The 24001-nt window shown below is 43.8% G+C and overlaps 4 protein-coding genes across 13 annotated transcripts in view; 2 read left to right on the top strand and 2 right to left on the bottom strand.

The window, feature by feature from the left end:
• The first annotated feature begins 68 nt into the window (after positions 1 to 68).
• On the top strand, positions 69 to 11893 carry LOC101159150 (sodium-coupled monocarboxylate transporter 1). 2 transcript variants are annotated; one of them, XM_004082862.4, is made up of 16 exons: positions 69 to 408; positions 2981 to 3100; positions 3630 to 3695; positions 3766 to 3817; positions 3898 to 3965; positions 5864 to 5902; positions 6054 to 6169; positions 6274 to 6414; positions 8068 to 8197; positions 8282 to 8370; positions 8437 to 8546; positions 8631 to 8698; positions 8773 to 8859; positions 9350 to 9564; positions 10942 to 11045; positions 11110 to 11893. In XM_004082862.4, exons 1-16 carry the CDS (start codon positions 175 to 177, stop codon positions 11337 to 11339), a joined length of 1869 nt encoding a protein of 622 aa, XP_004082910.3. In that variant the 5' UTR covers positions 69 to 174; the 3' UTR covers positions 11340 to 11893. The 2 variants fall into 2 exon arrangements, with proteins under 2 accessions (XP_004082910.3, XP_020569919.1); XM_020714260.2 differs by having other exon boundaries at positions 8068 to 8370.
• A 1762-nt stretch (positions 11894 to 13655) lies between these two features.
• etfrf1 (electron transfer flavoprotein regulatory factor 1) lies at positions 13656 to 14966 on the bottom strand. The gene is made up of 3 exons (XM_004082841.4): positions 14837 to 14966; positions 14491 to 14554; positions 13656 to 14187 (listed from the first exon to the last, which is right to left on the bottom strand). The coding sequence occupies exons 2-3, from the start codon at positions 14533 to 14535 to the stop codon at positions 13981 to 13983; spliced, it is 252 nt and encodes an 83-aa protein (XP_004082889.1). The 5' UTR covers positions 14536 to 14554; positions 14837 to 14966; the 3' UTR covers positions 13656 to 13980.
• On the top strand, positions 14928 to 22348 carry casc1 (cancer susceptibility 1). The gene is made up of 17 exons (XM_023952297.1): positions 14928 to 15014; positions 15396 to 15413; positions 15584 to 15668; positions 15743 to 15831; positions 15894 to 15998; positions 16478 to 16615; positions 16694 to 16828; positions 16903 to 17006; positions 18183 to 18341; positions 18417 to 18534; positions 18605 to 18695; positions 19100 to 19230; positions 19342 to 19501; positions 19573 to 19784; positions 20423 to 20581; positions 20733 to 20846; positions 21725 to 22348. Exons 1-17 carry the CDS (start codon positions 14928 to 14930, stop codon positions 22001 to 22003), a joined length of 2184 nt encoding a protein of 727 aa, XP_023808065.1. The 3' UTR covers positions 22004 to 22348.
• The window catches only part of LOC101158652 (lymphoid-restricted membrane protein), a 44539-nt gene continuing 42576 nt past the window's right edge, over positions 22039 to 24001 (bottom strand). For all 9 annotated transcript variants that reach the window (XM_023952289.1, XM_023952288.1, XM_023952287.1 and 6 more), the window contains 2 exons: positions 23681 to 23832; positions 22039 to 22605 (listed from right to left, as the gene is read on the bottom strand). In XM_023952289.1, the coding sequence (XP_023808057.1) occupies positions 22463 to 22605; positions 23681 to 23832 (295 nt within the window). In that variant the 3' untranslated portion in view covers positions 22039 to 22462. The remainder of the gene's footprint in view (positions 22606 to 23680; positions 23833 to 24001) is intronic.

Here is a 24001-nt window from a genome sequence, read left to right as displayed (position 1 = left end):
AATTCCTCCTATGTTCATTCTGGAGTAGTGCCATCCAACCCTGAACAAAGAGTTCCTGCAGAGCGAGGAGGAAGACGGACTGGAGACTACTCCTCATCCTCAAAAAGGAGGGAAACTCAATAGACTTTTAGGGAAGGAGAGATAGAAAGATCAAAACTGAGAATAAAAAAAAAGATGTCAGTCCATCAGAAGGAGGCCAATTCTTTTGGAGTAACAGATTACGTGGTGTTTACCCTCATGTTGGGGGCGTCCGCCTGCATTGGGGTGTACTTTGCCTGGGTGGACAGGAGGAAAAAGAGTTCTGGGAACTTTCTGACCGGGGGTCGCACGCTGACAGCCTTGCCCGTTTCCATGTCCCTGACTGCCAGCACCATGTCAGCGATAGCAGTGTTGTCTAACCCTGCAGAGGTAGGAAGACGGGACTCAAACCTGTGACTTCATATCATTTCTGTAGGGTTTTTTGGATTTTCTTAATGTGCAGTTCTGAGTTTAAATCAGTTATTTAAAATATGACATAAGTAAACATTTTAACAAACTAACAGCATCAAATAAACAGGGTTTGGATCGTCCTGTAGCTCTGCTTAAAACAGCTTTTAGCAAAGATCAAAACAAATGAGGATAATTTTAGTTTCTTACAGTTACTCTAAAAAAATTAATGCTGTGTCCTTATCTACAATTTCAAAATCAAGGACCCTGGAAAAATCCCAGAAGTCTCTGCAAAAAACTTGTGACTGTTGAAGATGCCAAGACAGGCAAATATGGACCAGAATGCATTTAAAAATCTTTCATTTAAAGAAATATTTTACAGTGATTAAAAAAAAGAAAATCAACCCAGTTTTCCTCATCAGTGGGTTCATAAACAGTCTTCATGAATTTTTATTAGTTTTTACTGTGATGTCATATTTACCAAATAAAAAAGTTAGCTTGGTGCTCTGGATGCTTTTAAAAATCCAGGGCACTAGAAAGTCCCGGACTATCTGACCAAGCAGGGAGGGAATTTGGACACAGGCTGAGTTTATAACCATTAGCATTCTCTCCCACAGGCTATTTTACTACTTCAACACCGGGGTTTTGTCCAAAGTCCATCCCTACTCACTCTAAAGCATGTTCACCATTTTCTAGTGCTGTCCAAATCTACAATTCCGTAATCCAGTGCCTTAGAAATTTCCCAGAAGTCTCAAAAAAAAACCAGCGTGTATCGATGCTCACCAGATCGGCAAAGTCTGCAAGACATATATTATAAATTATATACCCACAGTACTTAGTAAATAGTTACAATTGCTCAGTGTTTCATGTAAGAAAAATGTTTTATACGTATACTTAAAAAAGATTTCCCAACAGATGGAGACCCTTAGCCTAACTTTTATTCTTTTTGGATTAATTTAAGAATCGAAAAATATTTTGCAGCGCTAAGTATCAAATCCAACTTTATTTATAAAACAGCCGGTCTGTGCGACAGACAGAAACTACACCTTAAACCCAACAGTAGGATAGGCTCCAGCAACACCATGACCCCAAAAGTAGGTTCAGAAAAGACAGAAGTTTTTTGATTTTGGCTAAAAATGTCATAATAATAATTAAAAGCACATGTCAGATATCTGCAATCTAAATTATCTAGAAGCCTCTCGGTTTTAAACAAAGATGGTTCTGGACATTAAATCTCTCCACACGTGATATTGTGCATTAATATGATTATATGCTTCCTTTTGCATAGAATTTTGGGGGATAATAATAAATCAACCCTACATTTGCTTTCAATACTGTACTTGTACTACAACAAAATAAAGAATGATGATAATAATAATAATAATAATTGTTACTGTTCTTATCCCACAATGGGGAAATTTGTTCTCTACATTTGACCCCTCCCCTGGGGGAGCAGTGAGCTGCAGACGAACCGCGCTCAGGAGGCCGTAGCGTTAAGGGCCTTGCCCAAGGGCCCTCACTGGGTGATGTTATCTGCTCACGATTGATATGGTAATTGCCCCATTGCCTCCGAGAATAATACTCAAATAGCTCAAATAATATCCAAAGGTAAATTCAAAATTTATTACCAAAAATATATACAAACATTATTCTACAAATGAGAGGAAAAATATAACTTCCGGGAAAAAGAGTAAATGTATTAAACACAAAGCAGACTAAAAATGATTTTGTAAATGCATATGTGGAGCACAGCTGTGAAACAGAACACCAGTGTCCCAACAGAAAGGAGTTCATGAACCAAGATAGAGATATAATTACTGATAATAATATACAGATACAGACCGTAAATAAAATGAAGTAAATCTGTACATTACATTTCAGTACATTTGGTTGTGTTAAAGATTAATGTTTGAATGGAACCAAATGAGTGTTTATACACGACAAATGTGTATTGGATTTTGGTTTCTATGTGTATTTTTATCTACATGTGTAGTTACATGTGTGTTTACGAGTATCTAGAATTGAAAAGGTATTATTAGAGAGGGAACAGAGGGAACATAATATCTATTGGATGCACTGGGAGTGGTAATACATTTGGTCTATGGCATGGGGGTGAGAATTTATAAGGTATTTAATCATTTTTCCTTCTTTTTAAATAGAAAAGTCCCTTTTAAAGCACATCCCCAAAATAAAATATAATCATACCAAAACACCGCTAGGAACGCTTTAACAAAAGATCAAAAGATGATGGTAGGGACTTTAATGAGAAGCAATGTTAGGATCTAAGGCTTCTGTTAGAAGTTCTGCTGTTTGGATGCTTTATAGCATAAACCAAGATTACTAGACTTATCTTTTACCAAACTGACAAGCATTTATATACAAACATTGATTTTTACACTGAACTAACTGCTGTTGAGGGAGATTTACTGAAGCAATAGAAATCTTTTTAACTGTCTAGAATGTATGGAAATCAGCAAAGTTCGCCTTGACTCTATCTGCTGGAGGGAAAACAGCTTTTCTATTTGTTATCACTGACTGAGAACTGCATTTGTAGGTCTATCGCTTCGGAGCCATTTTTGGATTGTTTTGTATCTCCTATTTTCTGGGAGCAGTCATAACGTCTGAGATCTTCCTCCCGGTCTTCTACAGGCTGGGCTTTACCAGCACCTATGAGGTGAGTCTTGTCTTTTGGATGTGGGGCATCATTTTCTTTTTTTTTTTTTTTTTTAAACAATGACCTTTTCTAGACCTACTCTGATAAAAAACACATTTCTGGTGTTTTTAACATGTTTTTGTAGCATTTCCTGATGATGGAGGAAATTTATAACGAGAATTAAGGTTAAACTTTCTGAGTATTTCTTTACTTAAATTGTTGTGAATCAGCAACAGACAAAAAAAGTTTAACAAAGATTGTATTTGTGACGTAGAAAATACTCTCAGCGGGTCAGAAGCTCCCAGTTGTGGGGTGGGGAACGAGGGTGGGGTTGTTCTTCACCAACAGTCTCGCCCACAGCTCAGATGTGAATTTCTAATTAGTCCTGTCACTCTGCAGAATCTATGTCCTAAAGATTTTGGTGAAAAATGACAGTCATAATTAAAGACCACTTAGAAAATAGACCCTGAGTGGGTCTTACAGCAGCTTAATATTGCATTAAACACATCAAAGATTTGACTTCTTATTTGTTTTTCTTGTGCTTTTCAAGTATTTGGAGCTCCGTTTTAATAAAACCATCCGTCTGCTGGGAACTGGAATATTCTTGTTTCAGATGGTAAGTTAGGACGCATTGCTCTCTTCAGGCCGTCTTACGTTGGAAGCGTCTGACTCCTTTGTTGCTGCAGGTTCTCGTCGGAGGGATCACCGTTTATGGTCCAGCGTTAGCATTAAACAAAGGTATCTCCATCTTATCAGTCACAGCAACCGTTAAAAATGCCCAATCTTGATCAGTTTTGTGTCTCTTCCCTTCTTTGCAGTCATTAACATGAATCTCTGGGTTGGAATTTCGTCAACAGCCGCTGTCTGTACATTTTACTGCACGTTGGTGAGTAAATGAGTAAATGAAGGCTGACCTGTTGGGGGGTTCATCATGAGGTCGACTGGGTCAATGAGCAACTTTTTCAGTTTTGATCTAAATGTGGTTTTCAGTTCTCCTTTAATGGTCTACGATGTAGTCTGTGTTGTTGTGTCTTAGAGTCCGTACCTGAACTAAAATCCAATATTACAGCAGGTCATGATGCATTTTAGGTCTTCACCATAAAAAGGATGGTACATTTTTGGACAGGTCGTCTTTTCGTCTCCAACCTTTGTGCTGTGACTTTAACAGCTATTTTTCCCAGTTTATCTACTCTTTTTTGTGTTTTTGTTTGATCTTTTACAGTTTTTGAACTGAGGTCATTGTCATGCTGTAAGAGACAATTTAGGTCACATTTTAACTTCTGTTAAAAAAAAAAAACTTAACTTCTTGAGGTTTAATGCTGAAACACGTTCTCTAATACAAGTAAGCCGTAAGTTGGAAAGAGCAGTCTCTGAATATCTGGAAACATAGCCTATTAAATTATAAAAAAGCTCTGCGTAGAGCTAGAAGCCAGTACTATTCAACCTTAATATCAGAGAATGGAAATAATCCAAGATTTCTTTTTAGCACTATAGCTAAATTAACTCGCAGTCAGAGCTCAGTAGAACCACATGTTCCTGTTTCTCTCAGCTCTGAGGATTTTTTTACATTTTTCGACAGTAAAATCTCAAATATTAGACATAAGTTAAATCAAGTTATTCCTACTATCAGCCCAGAACAGGCTGAAGCGGTAGAAATGGAGGCATCCATAGAAACCTCTGTAACATTAGACTGCTTCGCTGCTGTGGATCAAGCGGAAATAACATCAATTATTACGTCCTCCAAATCCTCAACGTGTCTGTTAGACCCAATTCCCACTAGACTTTTTAAAGCCCACCACCAAAATACGGTAATCGATTACATGATCACTGACAGGAGGATTGGGTTGTTTGAGGCTCAGCAATCGATGGCATCTTCCTCCTTGTGAGGTTGGTCGAAAACTAACCTGAATTCTCCAATGAACCGGTCAAAAGGTAGGTGAGATTTGGGATTGGAAAAGAGGCATGCTGGGGCCCACTGCACAGCCTTGTTTCTGAGTCAGTTAAAGTTTAGGGTGATTTTATTGTGATCTGTCTGATAGTACCTGGGGGCTTGTTGGAAAATCAATTGATATTGTAGGAGGAAGCCTCCATAAGCTTCTACGTCACCGAAAAGGGGTTCTGGTTGTAGCCGGACGTTCTCCGGTGACTTGGCAGAAGCGATGACGGTCCTTTTGCAAGAGGGCGGAAGTGAAGCTGTAGCTGTGGGATTAGCGGAGAATTGTCCGGTCAAACCCATCAGGGTTTGTGATGTCCCGTCAATACGGCGAAACAGGTCATGTTGAGCTGAAGCCATCTGAGAAAGAGCATCGGCTTGGCGACCCAGGAATGACTCCCTGCTGGGAAACTGTGAAGCGGAGACCTTCCGGGTCAGCTGGGTCTGGAGTTTGGCCAGTTCGTTCTGTCATGATCTGCTTAAGCAGAAGAGACCCAGACGCTGGAACCTGCATGGCTTTTCTCCAGTTTCCTCCCACAGTCCAAAAACATGCTTCATCTGTGTCTTTAAATTGTCTATGGGGGCACAACTGTGAGTGTGTGTCTCCCTCTGACAAGCTGGCAACCCGTCCATAGTGCACCCCCACCTTTGCCCGACAATAGCTAGGATAGGCTCCAGCGACCAGATGGATGTAATTTTAAGTTTTCCCACCTCTCAATCACAAGATGTTTGACTTTTATGTTTGTTTATTTGTGCAATATCAATGTTTTTCACTTCTGTGTTGTTAGTGTGTTGGACATTTGTCTCAGATTTCCTAAAGGTGGTCTTTGCATTGGTCTGTGCTTTCTCAGGGGGGCTTCAAAGCCGTGGTGTGGACTGATGTGTTCCAGGTAGGCCGATGTGCAGAACAGAACTTTTTTGTCTTCGCTACACAATCAACTTTATTCATTACTAGGAATCCTCTTGAGAAAAAATTCAGATTTAAAAGTCTCAATTGAAGAAGTTTATCAAGAACTGAAGCTTTTTTTCCTGATGTTTTAGTTAGGAATTATGCTCTCAGGTTTTCTGGCCGTTATAATCAAAGCTGTGATCATCCAAGGAGGATTCTCCGTTATCTTTTCAGATGCACAACAAGGAGGAAGGCTCAACTTTTGGGAGTAAATATTCAATAAAACACCGTTTCTGCTTATTTAAATGTGTGAATTTGTGCATCCAAGTATTTTAAATTCTCGCGTTTTCCTTTCAACGTGTGTCTCTGCAGCTTTGATGTCAATCCCCTGAGGAGACACACGTTTTGGACGTTCGTCATTGGAGGGACAAGTATCTGCAGCGCTGGCTATGGGGTCACCCCTACTTCAGTTCAGAGATATATTGCGTGCAGGAGCGTCACTCAGGCCAGACTGTGAGTCCCAACGCTGCCGTCTGAAATCAATCCAAATAACGGTGTGATCTTAAGTTAGTAATTTAAATGCATGGACCCAAAAACTTCAATAATTACAGATTGTTTCAATCAATGTAGTATTTTGGATTGATGAGATCAGTGTAGGGCTGCACAGTGGTTAGCGCCTTCGCCTCACATTGAGAAGGCCCAGGTTCAAATCCCAGCTGGGACGTCTCTGTGTGTGGAATTATGGGTTTTCTCCAGGCACTCCGGTTTCCTCCCACTGTCCAAAAACGTGTGTGGGTGTGTGATTGTGTGGCCCTGCGACAGGCTGGGACCTGCCCAGGGTGTACCCCACCTTTGCCCAACGGTAACCAGATTATCCTCTGGTAGCCCCCTGTCTCTGAAATATATACAGTGAGTTAAGAAGATGGATGGATGGAGACCAATGGTCAGGTTTGGATAATATCTGCTGAACAACTGTCAAGCATGGCGGTGGTGGGTAATGGTTTGGCTTTGTTTGCAACTACAACAAACCCAACTGCAACATTCTTTCATTGCCTCTACATTTCAATGAATGGAAGAGAACTTAAAGGTGGATCTGAAAGCACTTTTTGTCCAAAGCTGTAGATCCATTTGACAAGTGTTGAACTCATGTGACTTTGGAATTCAATACCAAAAAAGAAGAACTCTGATCCATCTAGAATTGAAGGACTGAATATGTTTGCAGGTAAACCCTGGTGTGGTTACACGACCGTGTGAAGCACATAGGACTAAACAAAAACCACAAAGGAAGAGAGGTCAGTTTATGAAAACCAGTCTCTGTGGGATCTACGGTTTCTTACCCCAGTCCAAAAACCCCCAAACTAGCTTGATAGGCTAATTAGTGTCTCTAAATCGTCACGGTGCAGCTCCCTCTAGAGTGAAGTATCTGCAAACAAACAGGATCAAAACAGGACAGAAAATCAAATCATGTGACTTAGATTTTCCTGTAAGAGATTTAGGGCCAGTTTACAAACAAAAACTTTTTTTTTGCAATCACAACTTTAAAGTCATAAATTCACGAGAAAAAAGTCATCACTGTTAAATTAGAAGAATAAAGTCGTAAATTTCTGACTTTAAAGTCACGGGCTAAATTGTTCTCGTAAATTTATGAGATTTTAAGTCTAAATGTACGACTTAAAATCTCGTAAATTTACAAGAAAAAATTTCATAAATTAAAAAGAAAAAACTCCAACGTTGTTTATCTGAGCCTAGCTTGAAGATGAACGATGTGGAGCATTTTGTGAAGTTTCAAAGACAACGAAATTCTGAACCTTCTGGCGACTCAAAACCAGAAGAAAGGACTGAAGTGGACGTCTGCAGGGACACCGAAGTCTTCATCAGCGGCTGCAGAGATCCTGCAAGCCCCCCATCAATGAATGAAACATGAATAAATTTATAAATCAAGCGTTTGGAACGTTATCAATGAACATTCAGCTCACTGTTCAACTAAGTTTAGTGGGTCTGCTCTGCTGCTGCGTGGCGTTCACCTGCTGCTCTGATGCTCACTGTGACTGAAATCTCGTACTATTCCTTTTTTTTTGGTGGCCCTTACACTCCGTCGTAGTCCTGGACTGGTAGCATCCCTTTAGACGCAGTAAGCTGCATGGACCTCCTTGTTTCCATCTGCAGAGCTCTGTACATCAACCTGTTGGGTATTTGGGCCTGCTTCGTCTGCATTGTGTTTGCCGGCCTGTGCCTCTACTCGGTCTATAAGGACTGTGACCCGTGGACCGCAGGCCTGATCTCCTCTCCTGATCAGGTTTCCCACTCAACCAAAAGCACAGAATCCTCAGCGTCTGTGTTTTGTCATTTGTTGACATCAGTGAACGCTCCTCTTTCACAGCTGATGCCGAACCTGGTCATGGACATCCTGACAGTCAACCCGGGTCTTCCCGGGCTTTTCCTCGCTGCTGTGTACAGCGGTTCCCTGAGGTTTGAATCCCACAGAAACGGGACGTACAACCCTCAGTGAAGCACTACTGACCGCTTTGTCTTCAGCACCGTTTCGTCTCTGATCAACGGCCTGGCTGCGGTGACCGTGGAGGACCTGATCAAACCGTACTTCAGGAGGTCGGAGAGGCAGCTGCTCGTCATCTCCAAAGCCTTGAGTGAGTCCGTCGCGTTCGTCTGAGAAGTGCTGCATGATTGAAGGACATGGGATGGAATGTGTGTCCCACCCTGTGCCGGCGCAGGTTTCTTCTTTGGGCTCGTCTTCATCGCCATGGCAGGACTGGCATCGGTTTTGGGAGGGATGCTGCAGGTAAAACCGATCCGTCCCGGCACTCAAGACCGTCTGTGAAGGGTCTCTGACGGCGTGTGAACATTGGTCCACAGGCGTACATCGTCATCGGCTCGGTCACTGCGGGTCCTCTATTTGGCCTCTTCTCTTTGGGAATTCTTTGTCCGTTTGCAAACTGTAAAGTAAGTGGAAAAAAACGGATCAACTCCAGAATTTATGGCTTAATGGATGACAAAGATACAACTCCAGGAAGAAGCATTATTTTCACGTTATTATATGTATTTATCATTTTAGCGTTAGCACAATTCCATATATGGAAGCATTTCTGTAGCATAGCTTTATTTTGAAAATGAAAAAGCACTTCTGGTGTTGACTTTTATTTTTAATGCTGCTACAGAAATGCTTCCATGTCCATGTGGGGGACATCACAGATGATGCACTGCTTAGGTTCCTCCCTGAAGCTAACTTTTTGGTCAATTTCATGGTCAAACTTGAATTAAATGTACCTAAAGATGAAGTCTTTCTTGTTTTTATAAAAACTGTAAACATATTAGAATTAAAATATTACTAAATAATCCGGTGACTTTGAACAATAGTACAGAAAAAGTGAAACACTCACATCAAAGGATGAGAAATGCAGTTTTTGCTCCGGTTTGTGTGCTTTGCCCTCAGGGAGGACTGTCAGGCCTCATCTCAGGGGTCATTGCAGCCCTTTGTGTGAGTCTTGGGGAAGTCTTTTCACCTTCCCCCCTGGAGATGACTCGACCTCTGCCCCTGAGCACGGCGGGCTGCAACTTCAGCACCGCTCCAGAACTCAACTGGACCACAGCCGCCCCAGAAGCAACGAGTTTGGTTTTTACGACAGGCGAGCAGAGCGGCGGGAACATGTGAGCCTGCAGAGGCACTGCTGATGAAGACACACACGTGTTTCACACCTACTGGCATGACAACACTTTCATATAATAAGTAAAATACACAATCACGTCCCACAGCCGTCCTGGACTCTCAGGACCAGTTTGATTTTCCAAGTCTTCTTTCTTTCAGCGTCTTTAAGTGAAACTTCCATTAAAAATCTAACAAAAATTGTACACACCCCAAGTAGCCACTGAAAATGAATTTTGGTTATAGTGAATGACACCCCCCCCTAAACACACACACACATATAAATGATTGTAAAATTTCCAAAGTAAGGATTGAAAATATTATGGGATGCCCACAGGATCTCTGCCCTTTTTTGGGGGAAAATGTGAAATGTGGCAATTTTTACATTTCTACACAATATGTGTCAAAAAGATCGTCACAACATTTCACACACGAGTCTACAACCCAAAACTAAAGTCTCACTGACCTTTGACCTCAGGAAGTGGCTGCTGTCTGGAACTTCCTGAGAATAAAATCCCATTTTAAACTCCTCCTAATTTGGCTCGATCTCCTCCTTCGTACTCGAGCATCATTGGGAAGCTCCTTGGATCCAATGAGAAGTCCTAGATTATGGACGCCGTTAGCATGGCGAGCTCCAAAAAGGGCTGTTCCTCTGTTGGTCACACGTGTTTTACCGGAATATTGTGAAAATGGGTTACATGAATCCTCGGCTTGAGTTGAATGAAACAGTGGGTGTGTCCAAAATGGAGGGCGGCGTCCTTCAATGGCGGCTGGCGGCTAGACTGGATGTTAACAGCTGTGAATTTGGACGAGTATGGCCTTTAAAGATACCTTGGCAAATGTCCTGTTGCCTAGCAACGGTTAGTCCCGAACAGAGAGGAGAAGGGAATCGGGCATGGAGCTGATTCGATGCAACTTTTAACCTTAGAGGAGTAATAATATAAAGGTGCAATTATCTCCAACTCTGGGTCCCGCTTCACGGTCCGCTATTGTCGTCAGAAAAAGTTCGGCCGCAATGCATCTTGGGATATGGAAAAGAAGGCCGTACTTGTCGGCCGCATTTGAAAGAGTCGTTGAATTTGGACAGCACTTGTCGCGGCGCCGTGACGTAAGCAGCCCACAAATGCAACCTCTAGTTTGGAAACAGCAATCATTAAATACACTATGACTATAATAGAATAGTGTGTCTGACAAAAAACCTCCGTTGCCAAGGAAATCCAACAATTTAGTTTAGCCGATTGTTCTAAAAATGACACCAACGTGTTCGTCATCCCCAGGTGACCAAAACATCAAATGGTTGCTATGGAGATATAACCATTACTCATTCTTTGTTAATCCTGTGGGGATGGAGGACAGAAACGATGTTTCTCTCTACATGTCAGACATCCGATGGCCGTCGGCTGGCTCTCTCCGTCCTACCTTTACTACAACATCATCGGGGTGGTGACCGCTCTGACCGTGGGGACGATCGTCAGCCTCCTGACAGGTGAACACAAACGCCTGTCTCTCCTCTCTGGAGGGACCTCGGATGACCTCGTGTTTTATTTCAGGAGGCCTGAAGCAGACGGTGGAGCCGGCGCTGACCTTTCAGAAGGAGGATTCTACGTTGTACCATGTCTTTGGGTTTCTCATGAGGACCTTAAGAGGAGACGAAGAAACATCCCAGAGCAACAACGTCTGCAGCTTCCGGTCCGAGCAGACGCTCCACGGGGAGTCCGTGGTCAAAGAGACCAGCTTTAAAACCTCCACTTCCTCTGAAATGCGAGGCTGCGATTCGTGAAGACGGATCAGGAATCCAGTTAGACAAATCCAGTTAAATGTGTTTATTTTCTTTTTATTTGAATCCTTTCTTTTACCAACTCCTCGATTTTTATGTTCTTATGTGTTTGTCAGAGTCTTCCCAGCGGTCTGTTTACTACGATGATGTCATTTTCAGCTCGGATTAAAAACCTGTGTCGTTTTGTAGGACATAGTTTCTGCAGAGCCTCAGTTCATCAGAAATCTACCTCTGAGTTGTGGGCCGGACTGCTGGCGCGGAGTAAGCCCACCCTGTTGCTGAGAGCTCTCTGTTTACACTCTCTGTACCGCTAGCTTACAGCCCCTCACAACCCCAACCTAACATTGATGGCGAGCGATGGTGGAGCCCTCCAGCCGTCCAGTTTTAAACGCAGACGAGGAAAACAAAGACGTTCATGGATCCACTTGTCAACAAGTGGATGCAACAGAAAGGGGCGGGGCAAGTGGAACGTCACGAATACGATCTTTTTCAAACTGCATGTTTTCATCTGGTCCTGAACTTCAATGATTTGAATAAAGAAATACTCAAAAATGAAATGTTTGTGTTCATTAGAAAAATGCCACAAGAACATGTTAAAAACAGCAAAACGCCATTTTTATTGGGTCTGTAACCCCTGTGCTATCCTAGACACTTTAACGTTGGGAGTGGGGTCATCTAGAGCAGTGTTTTTCAACCATTTTTGAGCCACGCACACTTTAACCTTGACAAAAATCCCGCGGCACACCAGCATCCAAGAAAAATAAATAAATCAGAAATTCATGGTCTGTATTGATCGACAGCCCCCCCCCCCCCCCCCCCCGCCCCGCCCGCAATCTCACGTGCATTTTTGTGATAATTGTGGCCGGAAAAGCAGGAAGTTGCGGCTGTTTTTACTAAGAGATGAAATGAAAGTTAAATTAGAAAATTTAGAAACTGTTTTTTTTGTTGTGGCTTCAAGGCGTTTCACAAGGACAACTCATTGTGCGCTGGGACACTGGCCCTTTAAGCCAATGCATCATGGGAGATGTAGTGTGAAAACTGCCGAAAAATTGCAGACAGACTCTCTTCTCTGAGCTTCATTGTATTGTCCACTTGTTCCACGGTCTGACACCGGACTCTGTGGAAAGCTACACCGCTAAAGACGAGCTTTAGCTGGTATTTTTGTTAGAACTGAGCGACTTTATGAGAGAATCAGAACAAGGAAGTGAAGACTTTAACCACTTCTGATTGGTCAGACTGATGACATGTGATTAAGCCTTCAAGTATGATTGGTGGAGACTGTTGAAGGGGCGGGACTTTTCCGCAAACTGTCATAGCTGCAGGTAAATCGCGGTACAGTCATTCTTATCAAAATGTCTTTAACCCTTGTGCTATCCTAAGCACTTTAACATTGGGAGTTGGGTCATCTAGACCCACTAGACAGTGCTCTGAACCTTTTTTCTTCAATGATTTGTGAAGCTCACTGGTGTCCATGGATTACATGAAATCTTTCCACCTTTATCCATCTTTGTCATGGTAGGGAGAACACGTCAATGGAAGGGGGGGTCATCTAAGATAGCACAAGGGTTAATAGAATTAAATAAACACAAAGAAAAAGTAATTTTAAGATCTTTTATATTCCTAATTTATCAGGGCCTGTTTGGATGAACAAAGAGCTGATTTCCTGGAGATGGAAAATATTTTTAGATCAGTTAATGAGGGAAATTTCTCACCGCACACTTGACCATCTCCCACGGCACACCTACGGGAGTAGGGTCATCTAGACCCACTAGACAGTCCTCTGAACCTTTTTTCTTCAATGATTTGTGAACCTCACTGGTGTCCATGGATTACATGAAATCTTTCCACCTTTATCCACCTTTGTCATGGTAGGGAGAACACCTCAATGGAAGGGGGGGGGGGGGTCATCTAAGATAGCACAAGGGTTAACAGGTGATTTAATTGGTACATGTTAAATAAATATGTAAACTCTTCCCTTTGTGTTTATCTGTTTTTTGACAAAGTCTTAATAAAATCTGAAAGGAAAAATAAAAGGATCTCTAAACCAAAACCTAATGAATATTTTTACTGGACCTCAAACAGCTGAAAAAAGGCAAAAAGAAATGCAAATTTTAGGACAAGAGACACTTTAGGATTACCGGGACATCGTCCAGTTCAGACGCCTCCGATGGTCTCAGGTTCAGGAGAAGCTTGACCTCATCAACCATTAAAACCTGCATCAGCTGAAGGTGAGAGGAGAACGTAAAGTGATCAATAAAATAATGGAACATTCCCAGATTGGTGTATTATTACATCAAATGAAAACACAAGTCGACAGTATTTCTTGTAAATGAAACGTTTATTTTGGCATCACACATGTAACTGAGTACATTCATTCATCAAGCAAATCCATCATATTTACAGAAAACAGACATTTATTTACAATGAAGTCTCTGTAACATTCTGATGTGACCCTTCCTTATACATGACAGTGTTTTATTCTCCTTATTTTATTCCCGATCGGAGCATAAAAAGCAATTTTGAGCTCAAATACAGATTTAGAGTCCTGAACAGAACCAACGACTCACCAACATTCATTTCACTCAAAGAATCAGACTTTGGTGTTTGTGTTGTTGGTTCAGGCTCACAGACAGAAGTGGGTCCTCTATTCCTCGTAGTATCTCTTCTTCATGGCTCGATATTTCCTCAGGTAGTAGAGAGCCTGCAGCTCATGGATGACAAAGTCTCCTTTGGCCACCAGAGCCTTGATTTTCTCCGGATCCGTCTCGTCTTTGTTCTTCATGAAGGCCGACTTGAGGCGCTCTCGGAAATAAGCGGCGCCTTTGGGGTATTCTCGGCCCAGATAGAGGAGCTGCTCAGACGGAAACATGTGTTAGACATGAACATGTATGTTTTACAGCTGCAATAAAACATGAACAAATGTGTGACAATAGAGACACAAAATGATGAAAAAGGAAACATTTTACAAGTATCTTATATTTAGGTTTTGAATTGTTTCAACAAAGACAAATAACCATCTTAAATCCCCAAATTATTGTGGTTAAACGTTGACTTTGTGCCACGATTGTATTTATTTGTTTTCTTCTCATTCCGTCGTTTTAAACCTTTTTCTGCACTACATAATACACTTCCATCCTCATGAGCAGATACTCACATTTTTGTACAGCCTGAACACCTCCCCCCTCAAAAGGTTGGCCATGTCACAAACTGACGCCCACCTATGAAAACCAAACAAACTTTATTTATAAAACACTCTTCATGCAACAGTGAGACTCAAAACGGCTTTAACAAGAAATGTTAAAACCCGCAGAAAGCCCTCCTGACTGCACAACCAACACAATGAAACACACATGACGGGGTAAAAAAACTCTAAACAGAAACCTAGCTTGATGCAAAGATACGGCTAACTCAGAGCTAGCTTGAAGGTTAGCATTCCGCCTCTAAACGTGTTACACAACAAATAAACATTTAATGTTTCATATTTAAAAATCGCATCGTACCAGCGCGATGATTAAATGAGCGTGTTATTACGAAACGTGACAGAAACGTCTCCTTTATTCGTCCTTAGCTCAGTTGTTGGCTACTGCCATAATGCGTCCATCTAGTGTCGCGCATGAAATAGCCAGAGGCGCATGCGCAGAGGTTTCTATGGTTACCGGACGCTCGAGAGCAAAAATGGTGCGTTTTTACCTGTTTTCTGTCTTTTTCCCTTATTAATCACATCTCCTAAAGTTTTAAGAATTTAAATATATATAAAACGGGTAAGTTTATAGCCCAGGCTGCGTTTTAGCCTAAACCAACAGCTTTATGGTCAGAAATTCGACATAATGACATTATTCCTTGTGAGTGTGACTCCTGAACGTTGCCAATTCTCATTTTTGAGGCCCGGAAATGACGTGACGTGGCTCATCTCTGCTTTCTGAATGAACTTAAATGATTGTTAGGAATGAAAGACTTTTAAAAACAAATAATTAAAAAACTAAAAAAAAACGTAATTTCTAAAAGGTGTGAAGCATTTCTCTCTGTAACCTTTTTCCTGTTTTTCTCTGTGAATGATAGCCGTCCCAGACAAAAAAGGTATGATAAAGGCAGGCAGCACTTCCCCTCTGATCACTTTTTGGAGGTATCGTCCCATCTGAGGACAAATGCAGGAGAACAGATCTGTCTTTCTCTGAAGCAAAGTCACATTGTGAGTAAAAGCTAAACCATGAGACAGTTATCCGCTAATGTTTTGATTTTGCTTCAAGTCTTCCAAAAAAGGCCACAAGCTGACCAAGGCCCAGCGAGCAAGGCAGCAACAAGAGGAGGAGGAGAGGAAGCTGCGAGAAGAAGGTCATTGGATGATTGACACCGGATGATCTCCTTTTAGCTTCCAGCTCCTATTTGTGATGTTTTTGTTTTTCCAGAAGACGCTCGGCTGCAGGCAGAAAGACAAGAACAGGAGAGACTCAGGAGGGAGCAGAAGGAGAGGGAGGTTCGGCGGCTGGAGCTGAAGGTGAGATCCAGAACCGTCACAAACAGAAAAGGGACGTTTCCTCCATGGATGTCTGCCGGCAGGACGAGGAGCGCAGAGACGGGGAGCTGGAGGAGCTGCGCCTCCTCCTGCAGGAGAACCAGGAGAAAGTAACTCGATGGAGAAGCGAGGCCGCAGAGACCGCCAAGGTGCGTCGTTCTGCTGTGTTTTTATCGACACAAACCGTTTTGAACTGACAGGCAGGTTGGAAAGTCGTGTCTCTGAAGCTGGAGCGACAGCAGAATCCTTCAAAACGCTCAAAAACGGCGGCAAACTGACCTTCAGGTCATGTAAGCTGCTGTGTCAGAGAATGTTTTTGGAACAAATTGGGGGGAAATTTGCAAAATTTCACGCTACCAAGCGGTACGTTAGGCCATCCCATAATACCTTTAAAACTCCCTTTGGATATCCCCATCAGGTGTTTTGGTTCTGTGGCAGATTTTACATTTTTTTGGCCCCATTCCTTTTTTTGACAGATGTGGCGCGGTAACAATCCGGTCCTCGCCGTTCAGGGCTGGAAGGACCAGAATACGCCAGCGATTCCAATCTCATCCTTTTTCTTCTTTCTTTGAGAGAACTCTGACTGGTTTTGTCCTCCGGATGCTGATCGGCGTCTCCTCTCGTTCAGTGGGAGCGATACATGCGCTGCGACGGCACTCCAGACCTGACTGAGCGGCGCCACGTCAACACCTACATCAGCCTGTGGAGGGATGACCCCGAGGTCAACATCTCTCAGGTCCTCCAGCAGTGCAGCTGTGCTCTGCAGGTCTGTGCAGAAATGTATTTATGAGTAAAAAGCAACAAATCAAAAAGCTTTCCACTAGCATTTCTCTGGGGTTTGTAGCTGACTGAGGAGCTGGAGGTTTTGCTGGAAGAAGTTTCTGATCCTGAAGAGGCAGAAAAGCTTCAGGAGAGTTTTGTGAATCTGCAGGAGATAATCCACCTGAAACTCAATCTGGCTGCTGAGGAAATCCTTAAGGTCTGAAGGAGGAAAACTCCCTCGTATTTGTGCTTTTGTTTGGTTGATGATGTAACTTTTGTCCGCCATCGCAGGCAGCCAATAAAAACATCGACCCCGAAACGGAAAACATGCAAACGGTGATCACGGATGACAACGTAACTCTGTGTCTGTGGGCCAACCTGAGGAAGAGAATGAGGTTTGAGGATCCAGATCTAAATACCACACTGGAGGAAACAAGTATTTGATCCCTGCTGGTTTGTAGGTTTGGCCACTTACACATAAAATGACCGTCTGTCATCCTAATGGTCGGTTCAACAGTGAGATAGAAAATCAAGAAATCCACTTTTATATCAACGTATTTGGATTTCATTGAGGGAAATAAGTATTTGAACCTTCTTGCTGGACAGACTTAGTGCTTTGTGGTAAAACCTCACAGAGGTCAGAGCTTTCTTGTAGTTGTTGGTCCACTCTTCTTTGCATCATTCTGATTGGGTGGCCGTTGCTTAGCAACTCTCAGCTTCAGCTCTCTCCATGGGTTTTCTAAAGGACTGAGGTCTGGAGACCGGCTGGACCGCCCCAGGACCAGGATTTGACAGCACCCCCCCAAAGCATAATGCTTCCACCTCCATGCCTGACAGTGGGGATGGCGTTTTGGGGTCGTAGGCAGCATTTCTCTTCCTCCACATGGGTTGAGTTGATGCCAAAGAGCTCCATGTTGGTCTGATCTGACCACAACTCCTTCTCCCAGTCCCTCTCTGCATCATGAAGGTCTTCATTGGCAAACTTCAGGCGGATCTGCACATCTGCCTTCTAAAGCAGGGGGAGCACTGAAAGATGTGAAACCATTGCTGCGTAAAGTATTTCTAATGGTTTCCTTGGTGACTGTGGTTCCAGCCGCTTTGAGATCATCGACTAACTCCTGCCGTCTAGTTTTAGACCAGTTTCTCTCTGTTCTCATCATCATGGAAACCCCACCAGGTCAGATCTGGTTTGGAGCCCCAGACCTAAAGGTGGATTGATGGTCATGTTGGACAGTCGTCATGGTAACCTCCAGCTTCTAGCTTTTGGTCCATTCCGGTCTTGTGCAGGTCTGCAATCCTCTCCCTTAAATCCACTGAAAGCTTGTCGGAGACTTTGGAGTCTGACTGATGGACGGATTCTGTGGACAGGTGTCTTTTCTACAGGTGATCAGTCCAAACAGGCGTCTTCAGTTCAGACAACTGGTTGATCAGCAGAGTCTAACTGGTCTGTGTGAACCAGGACCCTTAATGGTTACTGGGGGATCAAATACTTATTTCCTCCACTGTATCTATTGATCCCAAACTGTTGGTCGTTGGTGGTTGATCATCTGCTTATCGTCTGAGTTCTTCAGGTTTAAGGGTTTCCACTTTGAGAAAGCAGGTCTTAGCTTTGAGCTCCCCAAGTCTCTGGCTGTGAAGGACGTCGCGATTGGGATCCTCCACACGCGCTACGACCACTTGTCCGTACTGGCCAGGATGACTCACAAAGCGACACACGAGTCTGGCAGCAGGTGACCAGTTTAGTCTTCTACATAAAAAACACGTCAAACTGTAAACTCTGCTGACTCCAGAGTGTGGATCCTCAGTTCTCCCATGAGGAGCAAAGGTCTGGGAGGTGTGGCCTCATCTGTGTTGGAGAAGAAAGAGATCCTAAAAGTGGAATCAGATGAGACACAGTCCACCCCCGGGTCAGAGGACGGGAAGGTGAGATGTGGGAGGGGCTTCCTGTCGGTGCTTCATCAGCGATGACGTTTGACGTTTTTGTTCCTCACAGAGTACAGAAAGTCTGCAATCATCTAAAACCACTTCCGGCTCTTTGGAGAGCAGGAGAAGCCACATTCTCACTCAGATGGAGATGATTGAAGGTGAGAAGCTCCATCTGATGTTTCATCCACAACGTCCTCTTCAACGCCCGTTCAAGCGGCCACTTCCACGCGTACATGTGTGTTTTAGACTTCCGTGTTCAAAACTCTTGTGCCACCTAAGTTTCTATGATTTGATTCTGGGCTCTACATTCAAACCGAACCATTGAAAAAAGTTAAACCAGGTTGAAATTGGACCAGGGACTCGGATTTGGTGGAGATGTATGGATGGAAGTGTCAACAATTAGAAAATGAATAATGGAGACATTCATAATCCCGGTTTGTATCCGACTGGAAAAAGGACACCAAGTCTTTAACATGTCAGAATAGAGCTGTGAAGGAACGTATCGCGACACTTTCAGGTAAAATTAGACGTCAAATGAATGTAGACTCTGTTTGTCTCTAAGATAACAGCCACCTGACTGAATCCCGGCTCACAGAGATGGGCTCTGATGAGGTGGTTGATCTACTGAAATACTCGCCTCTGGGCGGCGTTTTCTACTATGGCGTGTTTCATCTTCCTCCTCAAGCTCATCTGGTCAGTCATTGAGAAGTGCGAGAGGTGACTTTTCTACTTCTTCATCCTTTTTGCTTCATTTTGGACTTCAGATGTCTGGTGGTGATTTTGTTTTTGGGGTTTTTTCTTCAGATTGTGGACTCGGGGTTGAAGGCGTTTCCCTACACTGCGGAGACATCCAGCTCAGATGACAGCGAGGCCCCCAGTGACCCTCATGTGGGGGTGTCTGTGACTCTGCCCGACTGGGCGCGGTTCCTGAAAACGCCGAAAGTGGCCCTTTGGGACGCTGCAGGTACGAGTGCCCAGCACCAGTCAAGATGACGCCTTCAGAAAAGGACAAAGACTTCACCAGCATTTACGCAGGAACGCGGTGGGTGGGCGGAGTCATGGACCTGACCTATCAGGAGACCGAAGCCAAAGTGTCCTTCAGGATGCCCTCCTTTCGACCGTTTGTGCTGATGCAGGAAACGTACGCCAACCTCCCGTTTCAGAGCTGGGAGCTCCGAGCGCTGAGCGACAACTCCGCCCTGTTCTCCATCAGCGGCGCTCTCCTCCACCTCAGCATCACCGTACAGGTAGGTCAGCAGTGAGTGGCGAGATGGACTCAGCACTCCGTTGACTTAAGGTTTTTAATTGATTAGCTGCATAAAGGAGAAACGGATCTGAAGACGCGATTGTTGCTAAAATCGCTCAGAAACTAATGTTTTTTAAAGCCCCTGATATTTATGTGGGATCCCACAGGGCTCACTTCTCTGGCCCTCTTCTTTTTTCTCTTGCTCCTTAACCTAATGTTAATTTTATTTTTATAGGGATGTGAAAGATACGTTCAGATACAGATAGAACAATCAGTCTAGTCTAAACCACAGATATAAACAAGGTTATAATGGTAAAAAGGTAAATAATGAATTTCTGCCATTTCCGTTAGACATTTTGTTTTTGTTGATTAAAATATAGATTGTATCTAAAGCATATTCATTAATAGTTTTAAATGCCAAATAAATAACTATCTAGATTGGATCATCTTATCTCATCACCACAGAATCTTTTGTATTGATTTGTGGACCACGTATGGAGATGCACATCAAACCATGAGAGAGAAACAGATGCACAGCCCTAGTTTAGTCATTTTATTGATAGTTCCAGCTGTGTTCTGTGATTGAATCTTTTCTTTCTAAAGTGCGACTGCAGAGTGTTGTGTTGTCGTGCCCCACAGGAAAACCTGTGCATGCTGCAGTCGGATCAGAGGAAAGGCTTGGCTCACATCCTGGGGAGGTGGATGAGCAGAGCCGCCCTGCAGAGAGCCATGACCAAAGCTGGGCTCCACATCTTTGTGAACGAACACACCGACCGATACGTCCACACCTGCAGGAAGGTGACGGCAAAACCACGGTTCAACCTGAGTTTGTAGAAACAGGAATCCTCAGTGTTCAGTGAGGAAATGGTTCCAATGTTCCACAAGCTCAGTTTCTGTTTCTCTCCTAAAACGGCAGATCTTTGCATAAGTGCTGCTCATGTCTCCTCAGAACCCGACCACAGAGCACGCCGCCTATCAGCAGATGGCTCTGCTGGCATCGGCCTGTGCGTTCTCCTGGAGCAAATGGAACACACAGTGTGGAGACGAGCACCTGGTCATGCAGGTAAATGACCGGGCTGGAGCTCCACCCCTTCCAAAATGTTGCCGGGCAACAACTGGCTTCTTTGCAATTAGTGAAATCGTGACTTTCCGGATAAAGATGAGATGACAGAACCTGCAGCTTTTCCTGTAAACGGACAAATAAGCAAGACGAGGAACCGGCGGCGTTGCTGAAGTCCTCTGCAGTCGCCTTTCTGAGCCGTTTAAAACGCCACTCCCTGTGCTTTTTTCATTCTCTTCTGCTGGATGATGGTCAGACACAACGCTGATCATCACTGCATTGACAAACAGATTTATTCGTAAATATGACGTGACATCGATGATGTCACGTTTTTCTTCTGCAGTAAAAGGAGAGAAATGAGCAGCAAAGTCATAACGTCACCTTTGACCTTCTTGCATTTCTAATTGAAGTAAATCTGCTGGATCTCATTTGACACACGGAGTATTTTATCTGAAAAGAAACAATTGTAAATATTTCAAAGCCACATTTTCTAAATGAATGGCTTAATGGACACAAAAACTACGTGTATTTTTCTAATGGAGGAAGTGGGCGGGGCAACTCTCACTGGGTTTTGGTCTGTAAGAAACTGAACCAAATGGCTCCAAGTACCAAAGGTTGCAGACCAAAGAACCAGATTACACGCTTTTCTAGTGTAAAATCGAACAACATCCTAATTTGCCACCAGCCTCTAGTGGCCTTTTAAGGAATTGCAAGATTATGATTGAACTTCGTTTGTGAACTGCTGAGGATGGAGAAAACATCTGCAGGTTCACTGCAAACTGCTTCAGTTTGGTTCACAAACCAGATTCAAATCAAAGTCATCCTGACAGAAAACAGCGACTCAAACATGGACAAAGATTCAGTATCTGTCTCCGTCTCAGGTGTGTGAGCACCTGCCCCCCACCGCCGTACCTGCAGGACGGTGGAGCCTGTACCTGTTGGGAGCTCAGAGGGTCCAAAGGCTGGAGGCCACGGAGAACAGTGAGACCTTCTCCTTGGATCATCATCCTGACAGCGAGTTCCACTCCACCTTGGTCCACATGCTTCGGGACACCATGAGTCCGGACGGAGCGGCCAGAACCAGAGAGTCCGGTTACCGGTTCGTGGAGGCCGTGCAGAGCCTCCTCTGTTCCACCAGACCGCTGCGGTTTTCCTCTTGATGTGAAAAGGTTTGAACAGAACAGAAGGGCCGTCAGGTGGAACAGGCTACTTTATTTGTGCAAAGACCCGTGCCATCTTTGGACCGTACAAGTGTAGAAGTTACAGAAAACAGTAAAAACAAACTTTGATGCTGAAATTCTTATGAGTAGAATCTGCAGAAAAGGTTCAGATCCCTGAAGCTGCACAGTTTAAGGGAAAAAGTAGATCAAGTTTCCTTCAGAAACAAACAAACTCTTAAATATTCGGACACTTTCATAACTCTGTCCTCAGTGTTTCTACCAGACTTATAAAAAAATCCTCCGTGTTCAAAGAGGAAACGGTTAAATAAAAGCGCCATCGTCAGACACACGGCGTTCGTCCTCAGTCCCGTACGTAAAATCCTCGGTGGAAGTTTCTTCGTTCCGGCTTTCTGAAGTCTTTTTTTGGGGAAATGTCGGCTTTCCCAGCATCCGGGTGGGTTAGACGGGGGGCTGGGCGTTGTGCCGCAGTCCGGTGTAGGGCCACAGCAGCTGCTGGATGGTCATCCACGAGTCGCCCGTCCCCATGGGGGCGGCGTCTGCAGCCGGCTGCATCACCAGGCAGGCCAACAGAGCCAGGAGACCTGCGAACGACAGGAAGATGGAAAATCTGATCCTGTCCACCTGATGGGACACGCCACCCAAAAACACTTTTCAACATCGTTTTTTGGATTCGGCTGTCTGTAGACTGAACATCAGAGAGTTAAAGGGAAAAAAACCGTCAGTATTTGGGTAAAACTTTACAAAAAGAGTTAATATTAACGCATAATTAAGCATTAGTTAACTATTAAACAGTCACTAAGTGGATTAATGCATTAGTTACCAGTAAATTCATGGTTATGATACCACAGTCCAGGTGAATTCTCAATCCTTTTTGGCTGCTGGGTGTGCATTAAAAAGTGATAACGCACGCCTAAAAAAGTAGTTCCGGTCACATAGTTGAAATGTTCTGTATCACTGCGCTGGCTTCTTTAAAACAAACTTTATCTTCATCCGGAGAGAAACAAGCGGTGAGAGAAGAACTGATGCTTTATCTGACACATCGTGGTCATCAGCATAGATGTCGCTTTCCTTTGCTGTGACAACGCGCCGCACCACTAGTCCACTTTTTGCCGTTCTCTGCGTCAGATTCAGCTGATTCTCGTTGGTGAATCAGTAAGAGAGCTTTATTGAAGCGTTGAAGTGCATCACACGTGTGGTGGGGAGTTTTACAATCTAAAAACTGGAAAAAACAAAGGCGACTACCTATCGCGGGATATTTTAAGAACGCTACTCTGGCTCTAAGCGAGGCGACGCCCAACATCAGATCTGAGATTTTTGAGGATTCAGGGTCAAAGCTGTGATGCAGATCCAAAATCCTGAGCCGGGTCTCCAAAGAACTCACCTCCTTTCTCTGGGATTAAAGACTTTCTGTAACTAAAGAACAAACTGAAACTCTGCAGTGGATGACTGAACAAAAACATTAAAAAAAGGAGGGAGGGGGGACTTTGATCCCTCAACTCCGTCAACAACAGGCTTTCCTCTTTTCCCATTTCCTTTAAAATGTTGAACAGATTCAGTCTTTCCAGACGTTTCTCACATTGATCAGCCATTTCATCTTTTCCATTTTGGTTCAGAGGCTTTTATAACAACAGACTTAATAACATGAAGCAGCCGTACCTGCGAGCACCACCATGATGGCCAGCCACAGCCAGACCCCCCTGCTGGCTTTGGGGGCGACCGCAGAGGCTCGTCTGGAGGCGGCCGGGATGGGGGTCGGAGGCTGCACCGGATTCTGATCAGAGACTGTGGGGGTGGAGGGAGGACTGGGACTGGAAGGAAAGAACAGCGGCAAAAGAAAAAGGTTACACCGGCATCAGCAGAAACATGGGGGCGGAGCCAAGGTACCAGAAATGGGGCGTGATGGGAGCTCATTACAGGGAGGCGGGGCTCTTTCATTTGTGGTAACTTGTGCGAGCGATAAGATGAAGATTAAAGACA

The sequence above is a fragment of the Oryzias latipes genome, chromosome 23, assembly GCF_002234675.1.
Source record: "Oryzias latipes chromosome 23, ASM223467v1".
NCBI classification, from domain to species: Eukaryota; Metazoa; Chordata; class Actinopteri; order Beloniformes; family Adrianichthyidae; genus Oryzias; species Oryzias latipes.
This window is presented reverse-complemented; position numbering and strand designations above follow the sequence as displayed.